At 61.3% G+C, this 16,679-nt stretch overlaps 3 protein-coding genes across 7 annotated transcripts in view; 1 reads left to right on the forward strand and 2 right to left on the reverse strand.

Moving 5' to 3' along the window:
• Positions 1 to 6,264, reverse strand: part of SARNP (SAP domain containing ribonucleoprotein) — a 33,827-nt gene extending 27,563 nt beyond the window's left edge. For all 3 annotated transcript variants that reach the window (XM_064498598.1, XM_064498597.1, XM_064498596.1), the window contains exons 1-5: positions 6,130 to 6,264; positions 5,190 to 5,289; positions 4,711 to 4,757; positions 3,342 to 3,409; positions 1,322 to 1,373 (exon numbers count right to left, since the gene is read on the reverse strand). In XM_064498598.1, the coding sequence (XP_064354668.1) occupies positions 1,322 to 1,373; positions 3,342 to 3,409; positions 4,711 to 4,757; positions 5,190 to 5,289; positions 6,130 to 6,165 (303 nt within the window). In that variant the 5' untranslated portion in view covers positions 6,166 to 6,264. The remainder of the gene's footprint in view (positions 1 to 1,321; positions 1,374 to 3,341; positions 3,410 to 4,710; positions 4,758 to 5,189; positions 5,290 to 6,129) is intronic.
• Positions 6,265 to 6,400: 136 nt separating this feature from the next.
• Positions 6,401 to 9,058, forward strand: ORMDL2 (ORMDL sphingolipid biosynthesis regulator 2). 2 transcript variants are annotated; one of them, XM_064498606.1, is made up of 5 exons: positions 6,401 to 6,527; positions 6,971 to 7,015; positions 7,414 to 7,588; positions 7,998 to 8,149; positions 8,433 to 9,058. In XM_064498606.1, the coding sequence occupies exons 3-5, from the start codon at positions 7,415 to 7,417 to the stop codon at positions 8,566 to 8,568; spliced, it is 462 nt and encodes a 153-aa protein (XP_064354676.1). In that variant the 5' UTR covers positions 6,401 to 6,527; positions 6,971 to 7,015; position 7,414; the 3' UTR covers positions 8,569 to 9,058. The 2 variants fall into 2 exon arrangements, with proteins under 2 accessions (XP_064354676.1, XP_064354675.1); XM_064498605.1 differs by having other exon boundaries at positions 6,401 to 6,503.
• Positions 9,059 to 9,186: 128 nt separating this feature from the next.
• DNAJC14 (DnaJ heat shock protein family (Hsp40) member C14) lies at positions 9,187 to 16,080 on the reverse strand. Of its 2 annotated transcripts, XM_064498536.1 has the most exons (8): positions 15,472 to 16,080; positions 13,187 to 14,662; positions 12,686 to 12,792; positions 12,415 to 12,534; positions 11,888 to 12,048; positions 11,605 to 11,707; positions 11,126 to 11,339; positions 9,187 to 9,669 (listed from the first exon to the last, which is right to left on the reverse strand). In XM_064498536.1, exons 2-8 carry the CDS (start codon positions 14,585 to 14,587, stop codon positions 9,652 to 9,654), a joined length of 2,124 nt encoding a protein of 707 aa, XP_064354606.1. In that variant the 5' UTR covers positions 14,588 to 14,662; positions 15,472 to 16,080; the 3' UTR covers positions 9,187 to 9,651. The 2 variants fall into 2 exon arrangements, with proteins under 2 accessions (XP_064354606.1, XP_064354605.1); XM_064498535.1 differs by lacking the exon at positions 9,187 to 9,669 and having other exon boundaries at positions 10,912 to 11,339; positions 15,472 to 16,079.
• Positions 16,081 to 16,679: the final 599 nt, after the last annotated feature.

The following is a 16,679-nucleotide window of genomic DNA, read 5'->3' on the forward strand; positions in this document are numbered from 1 at the left end:
AACCCTGATGGGCTTTTTTGCTATGAAATCATCTCCTTGCTTTTTGAACTCATCTGTACTTCTGGCATCTAAATATCCTACTACAATGGCCTCTCATTATGCATTATGTGAAAAAATGTTCCCTTTTATCTTCAAACATCTAGATCATGATTCTATTGAGACTGATTTACATTCATTAAAAGAGTGGTTTCCCTGTGAAAAGGTCTGGCAAAATTTGGAAAAAAATTAAGTGTAATTTCAGCAAGTTTGCTTAATGAGCTCTTTAAGCAACTATTGCCAAGAGCAGCCCCCAAAGCATGGGCAAAACCACTCCTTTAGCAACACTCCCAGTTTACACCAGGTTCTGTCTTTCTCTCCATTACTCCTTTAGCTGAGGTCATAATCCTCCACTTGCGACATCACCCCTGGTTGCTGTGGAAATGATCGTGTCACAAACAGAAGATTAAAACTCCAAAGTAGTGGGTGAACAGCAGGGAGACAAGAATCATGTTTTCATACCAATTCCTTTCTTATGGAGCTTGAGTGAAAAAAATAATGACAGGGGAAAATTAGAGAAACAGAATCAGATTCCTGAAACTCAAAGTTTTGCAAAGTTTTCCCAGAGGAATCAGCAGCTTCTAGGGTGTTTATTTTAAATAAGCCCAGCAAATAAGTGACAAAGTTACAGAAGATAAAGATGAGATGATCTGCTAGCTCATATCAGTCCATCCCTAACTGATTATTCCCTGAAGCTTTGTAGTTGTACATGTGTGAAGCAATCAGGCTTGCAGCAATTCCCAGGGGACAAGGATATTCCACAGCCTGGTGAACTCTGCAGTGGTGCCTTTCATGTTGGCTATAGTAGGAAGGGAAATACGATTCATACGCTACAGCAATATGGAGGCAGTTCAAGTCTATCAACCTTATAATCCAAACTAGGAGGATGCTACGGGGCCAAGTCCGTCTTTGCCTGCACTGGAGTGACACACCAGCAATGATTCAGCTTGTCTTTGCTAAGTTGGAAATACCGAGGTAGGGTCAATGGTGGTTGGTGGCAGAAAGAAACGGTAGTGATCGACAAGGAAAGAGACGTTAACAGACAATTGAGAGAAACATTCCTTAAGATCTAGTGTCAAAATGAAATGTGCCATGGGGTCAACACCCTGCCAGGTCAGTCTACAACCAGTGACTGGTCATTAATATAAAAATCAAGGAAAAATAAAGCAGGTTTACAATGGAAACACTGACACAGTCTCAGCAACATACAAAAGGGATTTTATGTAAAATGAGAAAGGAAACAGACACATCAGAGAAGAGGATGAAGTGGCAGAAAGAACCTTACCTCCATCTGCGATATTTCTGATGTTATTTTCACTACTTTCTTTTCCGTACTCCTAAAGATGTTGGAAAAGAGATAAGTCAGAACAAATCCCACTAGCTTCACATCCATGTCTCAGGGGGTGGGTGTCAGGGCTCGCCTCCTTGCCTCCCATCTCTGGCATCAGAGCCACCTTCGTAATAACTGAGGGTCTGTTTTTAAAAAGACGGCAGCCATAGGCCATCAACCCCCTTATCAGAGCAACAAACATCTTCAAGTCTAGAGCCCAGGTGTCAATGCTGAAGTGTAGTATGAAGACAGTGGAACTTATAACCAAGGTCTAGGGTGCATTAGAGGAAGGACAGGTATGTCCCGGTGAAGGCACAGCCATGGGTTCTCCCACTAGCCCAACGAGTGCCTTGAGCAGTCAGTCCACGCTCCCGAATTCCCTTAGCAGCGATGGGAAGCAGGCTGGAAGCCCTAAAGGAGCTGAAGGCACAAGAACCACCCGCAATACTCTCACCCATTCTCCATGGAGGCTTGAAGGCAGAATTAACTTTGCTTAAGGCAAGAGAAACATTCTGCAATTCAAAGTGGGGTGTTGCACATGCATCTCAGACTGCTGGGTGGTTATTGCAGCAAGAGGCCACGTATAGCAAATAACCTACTGCACTTCTTAAGGCTCTTAACAGTAACATTCAGCTCTTGTTAGAAGCCAAAAGCCTCAACTGCATGCCCTGAAGAGCTTTATTTCTTTATGGCCCTCAAATACAAAGGATTGTTCTGTTCTAGTTCATGGGACAGCCACAGGCAACTTTCCCCAGGTCAGCACCAGCATCCCCAGCTCAGGCTCCATTTCAAACACACACTTCTTTAACAATGTGCAGCTGACAACAGCAGGACCAGTAAAAAGACTAAACGAAAATATAATGGAGTGGGCGTGCTCCAAAGTTTATGCTCTGAAAACAGAGCTGAGGCTCGAGGGAGAAAACAAAAGAGGAAGAGACAAAGTTCGGAAGTTCCCAGGCTAAATGAAATAGCATCATCCTCCTCCAAACAACTCCCATAAAACAGTGGGTCACAGCCAGCCTCATTAAGGTCTCCCATTTAGAAAAATGTGCTGCTTTTGTTCCAGATTCCTGGACAGGTTTCTCATTTTATGCCCTGAAAGGTAGTAATGGTTTAATGACACTTTCACAGGAAGCAATTCGGCCCAGGAGCCGGGACTCGCCGCTCGCCGGCGTTCCGGCGCGGCTCTAGAGCGGCAGGCGCAGGACGCCCCCTCCCGCCCGAACGCCGTCCCGGCGCTGCCGCTCCCCGCTCCCCGCGGCACTGCGGGCTCGCCTCACGCTTTCCACGCCGTTTAGGGGAAAACGCCCACGTAGGCGAACCACGGCACCAGCACACGGGGCCGAGGCTGAGGCAAAGAGGGCCAGAGCCGTGCTTTTGCTTTAATGCGTGCCCCAAAGGCACGTGCGAGCACAGGCTCATCTCAGTGCAAGCCTCCAGAACAGGGTTCTGCAAAGTTCATCGCCATCTTCTGCCTCAGGTTCCCTCCGGCACCCGCAGCAGCCTCCCACATGCACACACGTGGAAGCCAAGAGGCGTCCACCCCACCCTGCCGAGGGCCAGCACGATGCCCAGGCACCGGATCACACGGGCTTCGATGGCAAAGGGAGGCTTTGTGCCAACCCTCCACCCCCCAGGCTCATCACTCCGTCCCCTCCTAGCAGGAACTGTTTTCTCCACTCTCCTGCGGCCAAAGGCAGGCAAAAACAGGCCCTTGCTGGCTGCTTGCACTGGCTGCCAGAGAGTAAAACACATTCTTGTAACATCACCAACAAGAGAAACTGTGCCTAAGCGGAGAATTCAAGTGCCCCTTGCCGCAGTGACAGGAACCCCTTTAGCCTCAGGAGAGTCTCACCAAGCCTGGTAAAGGAGTCAGTGAGCATTTGGAGAAGGCAAATTCTCTCCCAGGCATACACCCCTGCATTACAGCTATTCCCCACAAGTTTGCTCTGGCCTATTCCAAAAGGATAGTTACACATCAGGCGATTTTACAGGAGGCTCTTCTACTTTGACGGGTGGCTCTACCGGCTTCTGCTCTTCTTCCTGCAAGTCAATGAGTTGAGAAGAGGTCAGATAATATTCCAGCCAGCTAAGTGAGGGAGAAATCACAGCAGGGACGTTGTCAAGTCTTACGGATTCTCAGCGGTTTAAGAGGCACGTGTCTAGAACTCTGTGCGCGTATATTTAGGGACTTCTGAATTATATATCAGAGCAGCTAGTAAAACACAGGAGCACCAGAGACAACGACTAGCCAGTTTCTAAACATAAGTGACACTGCCTTTGACCTGTGCTTCACTTAAGCCCTTCTTCAAGTTTGAAAAAGCAGCTTAAGTGCTTGAGAGCTTGTCTGTCTTCTTCCCCACCGTTGTTTAAGCTAGTCTAATAAGGCAAGGTTTGTAGTAAGAAATAATATTATGTGGTCACAGCCTCAGACTATCAGTGTTTGAACAATGCCAGCTTTCATGCATACAGACTCTTATTTGTTTTCTCTAAGGCTAATCCCTCATCAGAAAGCTTGGACTTCACAAAGCTTTGGAAATGATTTGAAAGAAACATTGTCAAGTCTGCAGTCAGAGCCAGCAGGTAACACAGAAACTACGCAGTGCACATGCTCGATACCTAACGTGACTCTAGTCAGCCTTGTTTCATTTATCTTAAATACTTTTTGGGGAAGTGGCGAGAAAGTTTCCATATATTTTACATATACTTGCAGGGCTACATCTTTGCCAAGTAGCAAAAAGCTTGACACTAATGAGTAGAAGAAACAGCTTTCTGGCATTTTAAGCACTGAGCACTTTTTCAGCTGGGATCTCTTTACCTTTCGCACAACATAAACCCCTCAGCTTTAAGGCTCACTTCCACAGACAACCCAGACAAGCCTGTATCCGCCCACATTTAGGGCACCAGCTAGGCAACTTTTTCCTCATACGTATTCTTTCTTAAAAGCACAAACTGCAACTGACATTAGCCCCATGTTTTTGTCTTTAACAGCCAATGCAGCGTGCATCCTACTGAGCATAGTTAGAACTATCAAATTCTGAAACAGCAGCCACGTACCAAAGTTACACATTTTTCAAGAAACCGTCACAACAATAACACATATTCACATGTTCTGCACGCTAATGCAGCAACACTGAACCTTCGGCATAAGAAATGGTTGGTTTGGACCCAACAACCAGTTATGATGGTGCTTTAAAATAAACGTGGCACTGGATTCATCACACAGTATCTTGTCAACTTGTGCAGTGACATCCGACACAGCCACCTGCAGGCCGCACACAGCCAGGCAAGCCAGAACCCCTGCGCAGACTGCTAGTGTAGTTACCCAAAGGAAGGAGCTTTACCTCTATTTCTTCTCCCAGCACATCTTCTTCATTTGCCTCTTCTTCAGCTAATGGAAAAAAGACAGCAGAGATTGCAATTGCAGTTGCAAATTATCTGAGAAGCCAAAGATACTACTTAAAGTCTACTGAGAAAAATTCAGGAAGTGACAAGGTGAGAAACAAAGACAGTTACAGGTCAGCACTCAAGTAAGGCCTCTTTTTCCACACGGGAGTTCCACGTGAACACTTGCCAGGCCTGGCAGCAAAAACAGCACACCTATCTGCAAAACTCCCAAAGGGCAAAGCCCAGAACATCTCTCACCACTGACAAGCCCAAGGCAATCCTAAGCAACATTCACTGCTCATAACAACTTCAGAAAGGAACCCATTAATGAGAAATATTAAGCCAAGAAAAGCCCAGCTGGTCCCCACCCCCAGTGAACCTTGCCAGAAGGGCTCTGGAATCGAGACACCAGCCGCAGGCAGGGCGCTCTACCCACCGTGCTCCTCGAGGTACGCCTGGAGTCTGTTGATCAGATCCTGCTTATTCCCTTTTGCTTCCAGGCCCCGGGCCAGGCATTCTTGTTTCAACTCAGCCAGCTACAAAACAGAAGATCCCAGTTAGTGTGCACAATTCGCTCACATATGTGGAATATACATGAACACACCAATAAACAAGTGAGTCAAAAAGAAGAAAAAAAAGAGGCAGACAAACAAACCGAGACAACTTAACAGTTATATTTTCAGGAGCCGTTAAGACTCCCTCCCTATGTTAAACACCAGCCACATTTCTGTATTCCCAGGTGCTAGTCTAAATAATCTAGTTATTTAATCAAAGGCAAAGCAGGATTACTCTTTAGAGACTGTCACATGAGAGACCCATCGCTGCACAAACATAACTACTTTGCAGTCAAGTCCTTCTGCTGAACGTATTTCCACTCATACATATATTATTCACGATGCTGCCGGCACCGGCTGGTGGGGACAACAGCAGGTGGCCCGAGAAAGGGCTGGTCACAAACCGAAGCTGCCTGCGACGCCCTGCAGGAGAGCGGGACGCAACCCCGGGGCGCCCCACAGCTCCGAGGGGCCCCAGAGCCCCCCGCTACGCGAGGGGGGGGCGAATATCTCCATCCGACACGAGGCAGCGGGGCCCCCCGGGCCGGGGCGGGCTGGCGGGGGCCTTCCACGTGCCTGCGCGGCGCCAGCCGCCCGCGGGGCCCGGGAGAGAGCCGGGCCCCGGCACCGGGGAGCCCGGCCCCGGCGGGGGTGGCGCCTCAGCAGGCCGCGGCCCCCGGGGGCGGCAGGCCCGGGCCCCCTCGGCTGGGACAGGCCACGGCGGCGCGGAGCCCCTCCCCAGGCGGGCGGCGAGGCGGCCGCCGCAGGGGCCCGAGGCGGGGCCGGGGGCGGCGGGGCGGCAGCGGCGGCGCGGGCCGGTACCTTCAGCTTATGGAGCTCCACAGTCTCCGCCGCCATCTTGTCGCCCCCGCAGCTCGGCTCGCGGCCCCGCCCACGCCAACAAGCCCACTGCCCAATGGCGGCCGCGCTTCCTGGGCCGGCGGTGTGTCACCACCTCCCAACACCGCACCTGGCGATTGGCCGCTCCTCATGGGCGCCTTGGGTCTGGTATTGGGCTCCCATCTCGCGGAGGGCGGGACATCTCCGAGCGACAGATAAAATGACCAATAGAAGTACGAGAATGCCTGCAGAGCAGCCAATGGGCGCGGCGGACCGGACGCGAGGGACTTCCTGGAGACGAGCCCGAAGGCGGGCAGGGTCCTGGCAACGGCTGCTGAGGCCTGCGGAGGCGCCGGGTGGGGACGGGGGCCGCGGCGAGGGTGCGAGGGGAGGGAGAGCACAGGGCGGGGGGGACAGGGGCGTGAGGGGAACGTGGGCGGGGAGCGATGGGGGGCGAGGGGCAGGGGTGCGTGGCCGTGGGGAGGGATGGGGGTGAGGGGCACAGGACAGGGGCCGTGGGGAGGGATGGGGGGGTGAGGGACAGGGGACAGGGGCCGTGGGGAGGGATGGGGGGGTGAGGGACAGGGGACAGGGGCCGTGGGGAGGGATGGGGGGGTGAGGGACAGGGGACAGGGGCCGTGGGGAGGGACGGGGACGAGGGGCAGGGGACAGGGGCCGTGGGGAGGGATGGGGACGAGGGGCAGGGGACAGGGGCCGTGGGGAGGAAGGAGAGGAGCGTGGGGGGAGCGGGGTGTGTGGCTCTCGGGGGAGGGCAGCACCTCCCTCGGAGGCTGTGCTCACTTTCTGTCCCCCCCGCGCACAGAGGCACTGCGGAGCCGGGCTGCCAGGGGCTGCGCCTGCCAGCCAGGTGAGGTGGGGAGCAGGAGGGGATGAGGCAAGGAGGGGGGGTGGAGGACGAGCTCCGTGAGGACGTGGTTCTTCCTTCGTTCCCGGAGGTTCTGTAGAGCGAGATCCGGGGTTTGGGGCAGGAGGAGGGTTGGCAGCTGGGATGTGAACTCCTTTCCTTTCTCTTTGCCTTTGTGCTCCCATTGTTAAGGGGGAGATAGAGTCACTAATTAGGGAGCTGGCATTAGAGGTGCATTAAGGAATTTGAAGCGCTTGAGGAAGCTTGGGTGAGAGATGTCGCAGGAAGACCGTTGAACTGGGGTCATGCCCAAAGCCCTGTCTGCAGGTTTAGAATTACAGAGATTTAAGAAAAATTTCTCCTCAAAGAGACCTTTGAAAGCCTCTGCCTTTATCCTCTAGGATGAACGTTGGCGTGGCGCACAGCGAGGTGAATCCTAACACGCGGGTGATGAACAGCCGGGGGATCTGGCTGGCATACATGATCTCCGTGGGAGTCCTCCATATTGTTCTCCTCAGCATCCCGTTCTTCAGCATTCCTGTGGTCTGGACGCTCACCAATGTTATTCACAACCTGGTTAGTCAAAGTTTGGCCCGCTTTTCCCTCAGGGCTGTGGCACGCGGCTTGAGTTGGCTGTTCACAGTACCACGTGCTGTGCTGGGCACTGTTCTGCGTCCCCAGGGTACGAGCAAGACCCTGGTTTCTGCAGGGCACTGAATAAAACACTCTTAGACCCGATTCCTCCTCGCTGAGGTTGCCGTGGGGAAGTTGTAGCTGATGAAAGGTTGTTGGCGTGGGAAATAGCTGTGGCGATGCAGAAAGTACCTTTCTGGTCCTGACCTGACCAGAGCTGGCGGGTCCCTTCCCTCCCGCCCCGCATCCGGGAGCCGCAGGGCTCCGTGCTGTCATCCCGTGCTGCTGGGCCCCAAGAGCACCGCGCGTCAGAACGGCCTGGCCCAGACGCCTCTTTGCTTGGCACCTGCAGGTCATGTACTTGCTGCTGCACACGGTGAAAGGGACGCCGTTCGAAACGCCGGACCAGGGCAAGGATCGCCTCCTCACGCACTGGGAGCAGATCGACTACGGGATGCAGTGCACCTCGTCCCGCAAGTTCCTCAGCATCTCCCCCGTGGTGCTGTGAGTGTTGCTGCCACGCGTGATCGAGCGGAGCGGGCTCTGCTAAACAAGGTGGAAACGAGCAAGGAGGTCTCATGGGAGTTTCTAGGGTGCAACAAGAGCGCGAGGCATCTGCCAGCACAGCGGTGCTTGGCACTGATAGGTCCTGGGCGCTGGAAAGTGCTTCCACAGTTGGAACGGCACCTGCAATCCTCGACTCGTGACCACACTGGGGGCGGTGGGAGGGAAGGAGAGAGGAAAGCTGAACTGTACGGAACTGATTTTGGGTCTCTCTCTCCCCCAGTTACCTGCTCACCAGCTTTTACACCAAATACGACCCTGCACACTTCGTCATCAACACAACCTCCCTTCTCAGCGTCCTCCTGCCCAAGCTGCCCCAGTTTCACGGAGTGCGCGTCTTCGGCATCAACAAATACTGAGGCCTGGCACGCCCACCGCTACGCGCAGCGCTTCCCGCGGAGAAGGAGGCAAAGCCTGAGGAAGGAGAGGGGATGTCAGAGCTGTGTTATGTGCTGGCTGGAAAGCAAAGCATGTTCTGCCGGGGTAAGGCTGGAGGACGGATGAGTGCTGGGCACGCTGGCGAGGGGGCAGGGACCACTCCGGCTGGTGTGTAACGCACTTGCATGTGGGGCTTTTAGCACGGGTTCCTTTGTCTCTAAGGAAGATCCTCATTCGGGCTTTATCTCTTGGTGTTCTGGTGAAGAGAGAAACGCAGCTGAGCTGCAGGGAGCGAGGTCAGGTCACGCATGCATGTTACCTTTGAGCTAACCTCCATGTAACCGTGCAGCAACTGGAAGGCACCTACAAGGGGAGAACTGCTGATTAATGGGAAGAGTAACCAATCTATGCCTCCTCTTCACCCTCATGTTTTATATACTTCCCCCATAATAAAGAACTTACTTACAGAGACTAGAGCTGTGTCCTTGCAATAACAGCCTCTCGCTGGGAGAATGAGAGCAGCTGCACAGGGAGAGCACGTGGAACCAGTGCAGACTCCCGCCTCCCTCCCAGCACCCCCCTGCACAGAAGAGGCAGACTTCTTCAAACCGTACTTTAATTTAACAAAAGAGATAAGAAAGAAGTACGCTACCCTTTAAAACCCAGCTGCTCAGAGCTGGGAGTACAAAAAGGTTAGCGGAAAGCAAACATGACCTGCGTCAACGAGTCATGCGGCAGTTCAGCTTAGGCAGGACTGTCCAAGGGATGGGCTGAGGCGTTGGAAGGCAGCGCTGTGCCACAGCTCGCGCCAGCCTCCGGATTGATCTTCCAGCCGTGTCGGCTTTCGGATGCGCCGGCAGGAGCCACCAGCTCCCCTCCACGAAGCTGCCTCAGCGCGTGGGCAGCCTGCGAGGCTCAGCCCCTCCAAGCGCGGCGGTCGCTGGCCACGTGGCTGCACTCGCTGCCGGGCTGTTGCACAACAGGGGAAACTTGTGCAAAGTAGGTCAGGCTGCCGGGGACCGTTACTCGCCATGGAGGACCAGCGCCGTCTCCTCGCTCCTGCCTCACGCACGCAGACCGGACTGCAGGGAAACACTAACCGCTTCAGGGGCTCAGGGAGGTACCGGACACTCACGTGTGTCTTAGCAAAAACCATTTGTTAACACAGCTCATGATTTCAGCAGGGAGCCATGATGGTCTCCTGGGCCCTGACTTAACTCTAAAAAACCAAAAGCTCTGCTTCCTAGCGCTAAAGGAACATGCTTAGGTTCCTTCAAGCTTAGTGCAAAGTTGGAGCTGGAAGAGCAAAACCAGCAAGGTCAGAAGCGCACGGGAGAGCCAGGTAGCGGTGCCTGGGGAACACGGCTAGACAGCGCCGTGCTGGGGAGAAAGGAAGAGCACAGGCTGACGTACTCGATTTTCAGATATATTTATAGAAAGGGGATGCACACAGTAACAAATAGATATGTACAAGCAAAAAGAAAACCTGGTTTAGAAGAGAAAAAAAAAACTGTGCTAGAAGAGGCTGCCTGCCTTGCCCCAGCTCCACCACCGGGCTGGGGCCTTGTGAGCTTTGTGTGCCCCTCCAAAAGTCCCCCAGGCAGCTCTCACCGGGCTTCTGGCCCCCCAGGCTGCACGTGAAGGAAAAGCAGCAGCTTAATGTCGATTTCCTCAGGGGAAACCTCTCCTGCGGTGTGGTCCTGGCCCAGAGCGCGTGGGCAGGGAAAGACTCGAGGGCTCAGGGCGAGGGCAGCAAACGCCGGCCCTGCGGCACCGGCGCAGCAGGGAGGAACACATCACAAAGCTCACGCGCTGCTGTGGCCGGCGGTCCTGCTGGAAGACCGCGGGCGACTCCCGCTGCAGACAGCTCTGGTCTTGGCAGACCAACCCACCCGCCCCCGGCGCAGGGCTGCCGCGGAGGCGCGCGGGTCCGGTACCCGGCGAGCAACAGAAGAGCTGAGCTCCGCGTTGCAACAAGGAGCAGCTGGGCGCGAGCCGGCTGAGCCCAACCAGCGACTGCGGTCACTCGCTGCACCTCAGCGGCGGCCACGAGGTGCTCGAGGCAGCTGCTGCACCCTGCTCCTGGCCAGGGAGCAAACCGGGCGTTCAGCAAAACGGAGACGTCACCTGAACATTTAAAATAACCCTGAACAGACGCCGCGGTCTGTCCGGCGCGGCCCAGCCACGGCCTCCCTGCTCAGCCGTCCCCAGGGAGGCCCCCGGGCCCCACTAGGCTTCTTTGGTATCGCTGGCTCCAACACGCTTCTTCACGCTCATATTAGCCACATTGAAACTCCCTGGTTTCTTTTAAATATGTAGATTACTTAAAAAAAAAAAATAGATTTTTTTTTATTTGAAAGAGCCCTTTTAGTGCCCAACAGAGCACGGTCTCCCCCCGCCCAGGGGGCACCCAGACAGCCCACGAGCACCAAGCCGAGGGCTTTCGCTTCCTTCTGGCGCTCCCAGCCTCCAGCCCGGCTGGTCCCCAGCGCCCCTCGGCTCCCAGCGGCTCGCTCAGCGCTGGAAAGGCCGACGCACCTTCTTCCGCCTCTTGTGCTTCGCGTCCCCCTTCGGGGCAGCGCCGTCCGTCTTCGGGGGCGTCCCTGCGGAGGTGGCTGCCCCCGCGGGTGCCGTGGGTGGCGGCGGGGGGGAGAAGGCCCCCCCGGGCACCTGTGCCGAGCTCCCCTGGAACACGCGCTTGAAGAAGTCTTGCAGGTCGGCGGCGGAGGCGGGGCTGCCTTTGGAGGAGGCCCTGCGGGAGGAAGGCAGGCGCTGGGCGGCTCGGGGAGCTCCCGGGCCCGGAGGCTCCGTCTCCCCAGAGAAGGGAGGGAGGTCGGGCGCGGCGCGGGGGCAGCAGGGTCAGGCGCGGCCCAGACCCCCCTCAACTCCCCCCTCCCCGGGACGGCAGCCGGGCCCTCGGGGCGCCCCAGCAGGCACCGGGCGCTGCTGCCGTTTCCCATCCCGCGGCTCCGCGAGCGGCACAGCGCGGAGGGAGCCCCAGCAGCTCCGGCACTGACCTCTGCCGCCCGCTCGGCCCGGCGCTCCTCGACCCGAACGATATGTGATAGGGGACGCGATGGGTGTCCGGAGAGATGCCGACCCGCTGGCAGCCGGCCCACTCTGCGGGGAGACGCACGGCCGGTCAGGCAGGCCCGGAGGCGGCGATCCCCGGCCGGTCGCTCCCTCGCCCAGCGGAGAGGGCCAAGCGCCGACCGCAGCCTCTGCTAGCGGCAGAGGAGGCTCCGCGGGCAGCGCCGTTAATTCCGCAGCCCTGGGAGCTGCCGCTGCCTCGGTACCCACCCGTGATGTCGTAGATCTTCCCGTCCATCATGGCAAAGTAGGTGATCTTCAGCCCCAGCATGCTGGACTCGGCCCAGAAGTCGCCCTCCTCCGCGGGGTGCAGCTTGCTGCACTCAGCGCAGTAGCGGGCGCTGAGCGGGTCACGGTCCATCTCAAACCGCCTGCAGCGACAGGAGACGTCTCAGACCCTGAGAGCAGCAGGCCTGGCTTTGCTTCCCCTCCCCTCGAGGGACGGGGCAAGAATCAAGCAGTGCTTTGGTTTGGCCTGTTGCAGAGAGACCCAAATTGCCTCTCTTGTAGCAACCCCTCGCTCCCAGATTGTTTTGGGGCCCCCAGACTTCATGGAGAGCAGGGACAGTCTGAAGCGCGCCCGGTTCCTTCACTTCCCCCGCAGTCACAAGCAAACACGCTCCTCCTCGCACAGTCACCGGCGCAGCCTCTCAGGCAGGGACACCGTCAGCGCAGCACAAACCCCCGGCAGACCGCGACCGCGCACGTGCGGCCACGCCTGGAGCCCTGGGACCTACTTGTGCTTCCCCTGGCACTTGCTGCACATCATGGTGTTCATGGCCTCCTTCAGGTCGTCCTGCAGCCTGGTGAGGAACTCGCTCACGGACCTCGTCAGCTCGCTCTCTGCCATCCGCTTGCTGCGGCCACGACGGGGAGAAAGCTGGGGGTCAGAGCCCTGCGGGGGGGCCCACGTGGGCAGCCCCCGGCAGCGCGAGGGCAGCGCACCGAGGTGCCAGGCCGTGCTCTCCCCAGACCCCCCCAGTGCCTCCCCCGGCTCGGCCCACTCACATCTCGTACTCCTTCCTCTTCTCCGGGTTGCTGACGATATCCCAGGCCGCTCGCAGGACCTTGAAGGCCTCCTCCGCTCGCGGGTGTTCGTTCTTGTCTGGGTGAACCTGGAAACGACACGTGAAGATGAAGCTGGCGAGTTCGACTGGGACAGAGCACATCTGCGCCGAGGTCCGAGGGCTCAGCGCCACGTTACGGACAAACTGGTCTAGCAGGAGGCAGGACGCGGCTCTGCGGGGTCAAAACCGGCCCCTCTCCTTCCCCCAAGCAGCCCAAGAGACGCCAGCGCCCAGCCCCACTGCCCCGACGCGGAGGGCAGAGCCGGCAGCGGGGGGGGCAGAGCCGGCAGCGGGGGGGGCAGAACAGCAGCGAGGCCCCGGGCAGCTCGCGAGGAGCCACGCGAGGGCAGAGCATCAGCACCCCGTCTCAGCGGGGCGATGCCCCGTAACCAGCCGCCAGCCCCCGGCCCCCCCAGCCCGCCGCTCCCCGGGGCTCACGCACCAGCACCGCCAGCCGGCGATAGGCCTTCTTCAGCTCCGCGTCGGACGCCGTCGCCTCCAAGCCCAGCACCTGGAAGGGGTTCAGCTCTTCCTCGGGCACGGCCGCCAGGGCCAGCAACCGGGCCACCTCCTCCCTCGAGCCGGCGCCGGGGGGGCCGCCGTCGGGGCCGGGCGCGGCGTCCCCCAGCCCGTCCGCCCTCGGCCCGCCGGGCGCCCAGGGGGGAGCGCGCCACGTCCGCAGCCAGTCCCAGAGGTTCCGGCAAGTCCTGGTCTCCTTGAAGAGGCTCCACGTGCGGTGGAGGACGGAGACGTCGAGGAGCGCGAGGAGCCGGGCCCCGCGGCCGGTCCCGCCCAGCCGGCCGGCGCCAGCGACCAGCGCGGCCGCGCACAGGCGCCCGCACAGCCGCAGGCTGCCCAGGAGCAGCATGACGACGAGGAAGAGCAGGGCGCAGAGCATCCAGAGCAGGCGGAGGAAGAGCTCCGCCCCGGCGCGGAGCCACCGGCCGGCCCGAGCCGAGCCGCTGCGGGCCTGCTGGCCCACCCGCTGGCCCCAGGTCCTCACGCTGGCCCGGGCCGAGCCCAGGTCGCGGGCGCCGAGGCGGCCGCAGGAGCAGAGCAGGCGGCCGCCAACCTCCACGCACAGCCCGCGCGCGTGGGCCAGCGCCGCCTCCAGCAGCGCCCTGGAACGGGCCAGGCAGAGCCGGGCCAGCGCCTCCCCCGGCCACGTGGCCTCGGCCCCACCGTCCCGCGGCCCCTCCGCCTGGCTCCTCTTCCGAGGCGGCCTGTGCCTCCGGCCCGGCCCCGGGCGGCCCTCGCGCTTCCCGGGCTCCCGGCCCTCCTCCCTGGGGGCAGAGCGGGGCCTCTGGCGCTTCTTGGTCCTGCGGCCGCCCGGCGCCCGGCCGGGGCCGAGCGGCTCGTCGCTGGCGCCGTCCTCCTCGCCCTCCTCCCGGCCTCGGGGCCGGCCGCGCAGCTCCGGGGCCTCGGCGGCCCGGCGGTGGCAGGCGACGCTGCAGGATCCGTCCCTCTGCTCAGCGAAGGGGCTCGGGGGCACCGACCTCTCGCCCTGGCAGCGGCAGGAGCGCTCGGGGCCGGCGCCGGGGCCCTCGGAGCCCAGGAAGGGCAGGTCGTCGTCTTCGAGCGCTAACGGCCGCCCCGGGTCGCAGCTCCTGTTCCAGGCGGTGCTGTCCTCGGCGGCGCGGGCCGTCCACCCCCCGCCGCCGCCCCACGGGGACGGGTGGCCCCCGTCTCGGCCCTCACACGGCTCCTCGCTGGCGCAGGGACGCTCCGGGCTCCTAGGGACGAAGCTCTCCGCGACGGGCCGCGCACCGCTCGGCTCCCGGTGCCGGCAGGGAGAGCCGCCCCGCTCCGCCGCGCTGGCACCCGGGCGCTCCCGCGGCTCCATCCCGGCGGCCCGGCCCCGGCCCCAGCCCTGGCCCCGCGGGGCCTAGGTCACCGCCGCCATCGCTGTCCCTTCTCCCTGAAAAGCAAAATAAAGAGAGTTGGAGGCACTGAAGCGGCGCGGCCCGAGGGGGGGGCAGGGGCAGATCGGGGGGGCTGGCGGGGATAGGGGCAGCTCGGAGGGGGGGCTGGGGGGGGTAAGGCAGGTTGGGGGGGGCTGAAGGCAGCTCAAGAGGGGCTGGGGGGGATAGGGGTAGCTCGGGGGGGGATGGAGGGGATGGGGCAGCTTGGGGGGGGCAGGAGCAGCTCGGGGGGGTTGGGGGGGATAGGGGCAGCGAGGGGGGGCTGGGGGGGCTGGGGCAGCGAGGGGGGGCTGGGGGGGCTGGTGCAGCGAGGGGGGGCTGGGGGGGATAGGGGCAGCGGGGGGGGGCTGGGGGGGCTGGTGCAGCGAGGGGGGGCTGGGGGGGCTGGTGCAGCGAGGGGGGGCTGGGGGGGATAGGGGCAGCGGGGGGGGCTGGGGGGGATAGGGGCAGCGGGGGGGGGCTGGGGGGGATAGGGGCAGCGGGGGGGGGCTGGGGGGGATGGGGCAGCGGGGGGGGGCTGGGGGGGATAGGGGCAGCGGGGGGGGGCTGGGGGGGATAGGGGCAGCTCGGGGGGGCTGGGGGGGAATAAGAGCAGCTCGGGGGGGCTGGGGGCAGCTCGGGGGGGTGGGGGGCAGGGGGAGGAGCTGTGACCGGGGGGGAGGGTTGATGGGGGGTAACCGGTGTGGGGGAGGGGCTGTGACGGCGGGGGGGTTGGGGGGGATGTGACGGGTGCGGGGGGGGAAGGGGCGGCGTCGGGAGGGGCCGGGGAGGGGCGGCGCGGCCCCCGCGAGCGGCCGGGACTCACCGTGCCGGTGCCGAGGCGGGCGGGGGGGGGTCTCCGCCTCCTCCCGCCCCCCCCGGGGTCTCTCTCCCGCCCCACTTCCGCCTTCCGCCCGCCCGCCGCCACCGCCGGCCACTTCCGGGGGCGGGGCCGAGCGCCGAACGTCACCGCTCCCGCGCCCCGCCCCTTAAAGGGACAGCGCCGCCCCGCTTAACCCCTTCGCCGCCGCCGCCCGGCCCCGCCCGTCGGAGCCCGGGGGGCCTCGGGGCGCCGGGGGGGCCTGTAGGGACGGGGGGTCCCGGGGGCCCGAGAGGAGCTTGTGGGGCCCTTGGGGGCTTGTCGAGCCCTGTGGGGGCCTGTGGGGCGCTCTGGGGCCTATGGGGGTTGGCGCGGGGCCTGTGGGGCGCTGCAGGGGCTGCGGGGGCCCTCGGGGGGCTGCGGGGGCTTGTGGGGCGCTGTGGGGCCGCGGGGCCGCCCCGGCGGAGGGGCCCCGGCGTCCCGCGCTGACCCCGTCACGTGCCCGCGCACAAAGCGCCTCTGTCCGCGCCTGAGAGCCCCATTGTGCGCCCGGGCCGCCCCCGCCCGCCCCCCGCTGCCCCCCGGCCCCCGCGTGGGCCCCGCGCCGGGGGGCGGAGTGGGGCGGCCCACCTGCCCCACGGCCCGCATGGGGCCGCGGCTCTGCCCCACGCTGGGTCCCTGCCCCACACTGGCTCCCTGCCCCACGGCCCGAATGGGGCCGTGTCCCTGCCCCACGCTGGGTCCCTGCCCCACACTGAGTCCCTGCCCCACGCCAGGGTCCCTGCGCTGCCCCACAGTCCACCTAGGGCTGTGCTCCCTGCCCCACACGAAGCCCCTGTCCCACACCAGGCTCCCTGCCCCACACCAGGGTCCCTGCCCTGCCCCACACCCTTGTCCCTGCTCCACACTAAGTCCCTGCTCCACACCGGGGTCTCTGCCCCATAGGGGGTCCCTGCCCCACACTAAGGTCCTGGCTCCGCAGCCCCTGGAGGCCACGGTCCCGGCCCCACACCGTGCCCCTGCCCCACACCGGCTCCCAGCCCCACACCATGTCCCTGCCCCATAGGGGGTCCTTGCCCCACACCACGCCCCTGCCTCACACCAGCTCCCAGCCCCACACCGCGCCCCTGCCCCACACCGCGCCCCTGCCTCACACCAGCTCCCAGCCCCACATCATGTTCCTGCCCCACACCATGTCCCGGCCCCACACCACG

The sequence above is a fragment of the Dromaius novaehollandiae genome, chromosome 28 (genome assembly GCF_036370855.1).
Source record: "Dromaius novaehollandiae isolate bDroNov1 chromosome 28, bDroNov1.hap1, whole genome shotgun sequence".
NCBI classification, from domain to species: domain Eukaryota; kingdom Metazoa; phylum Chordata; class Aves; order Casuariiformes; family Dromaiidae; genus Dromaius; species Dromaius novaehollandiae.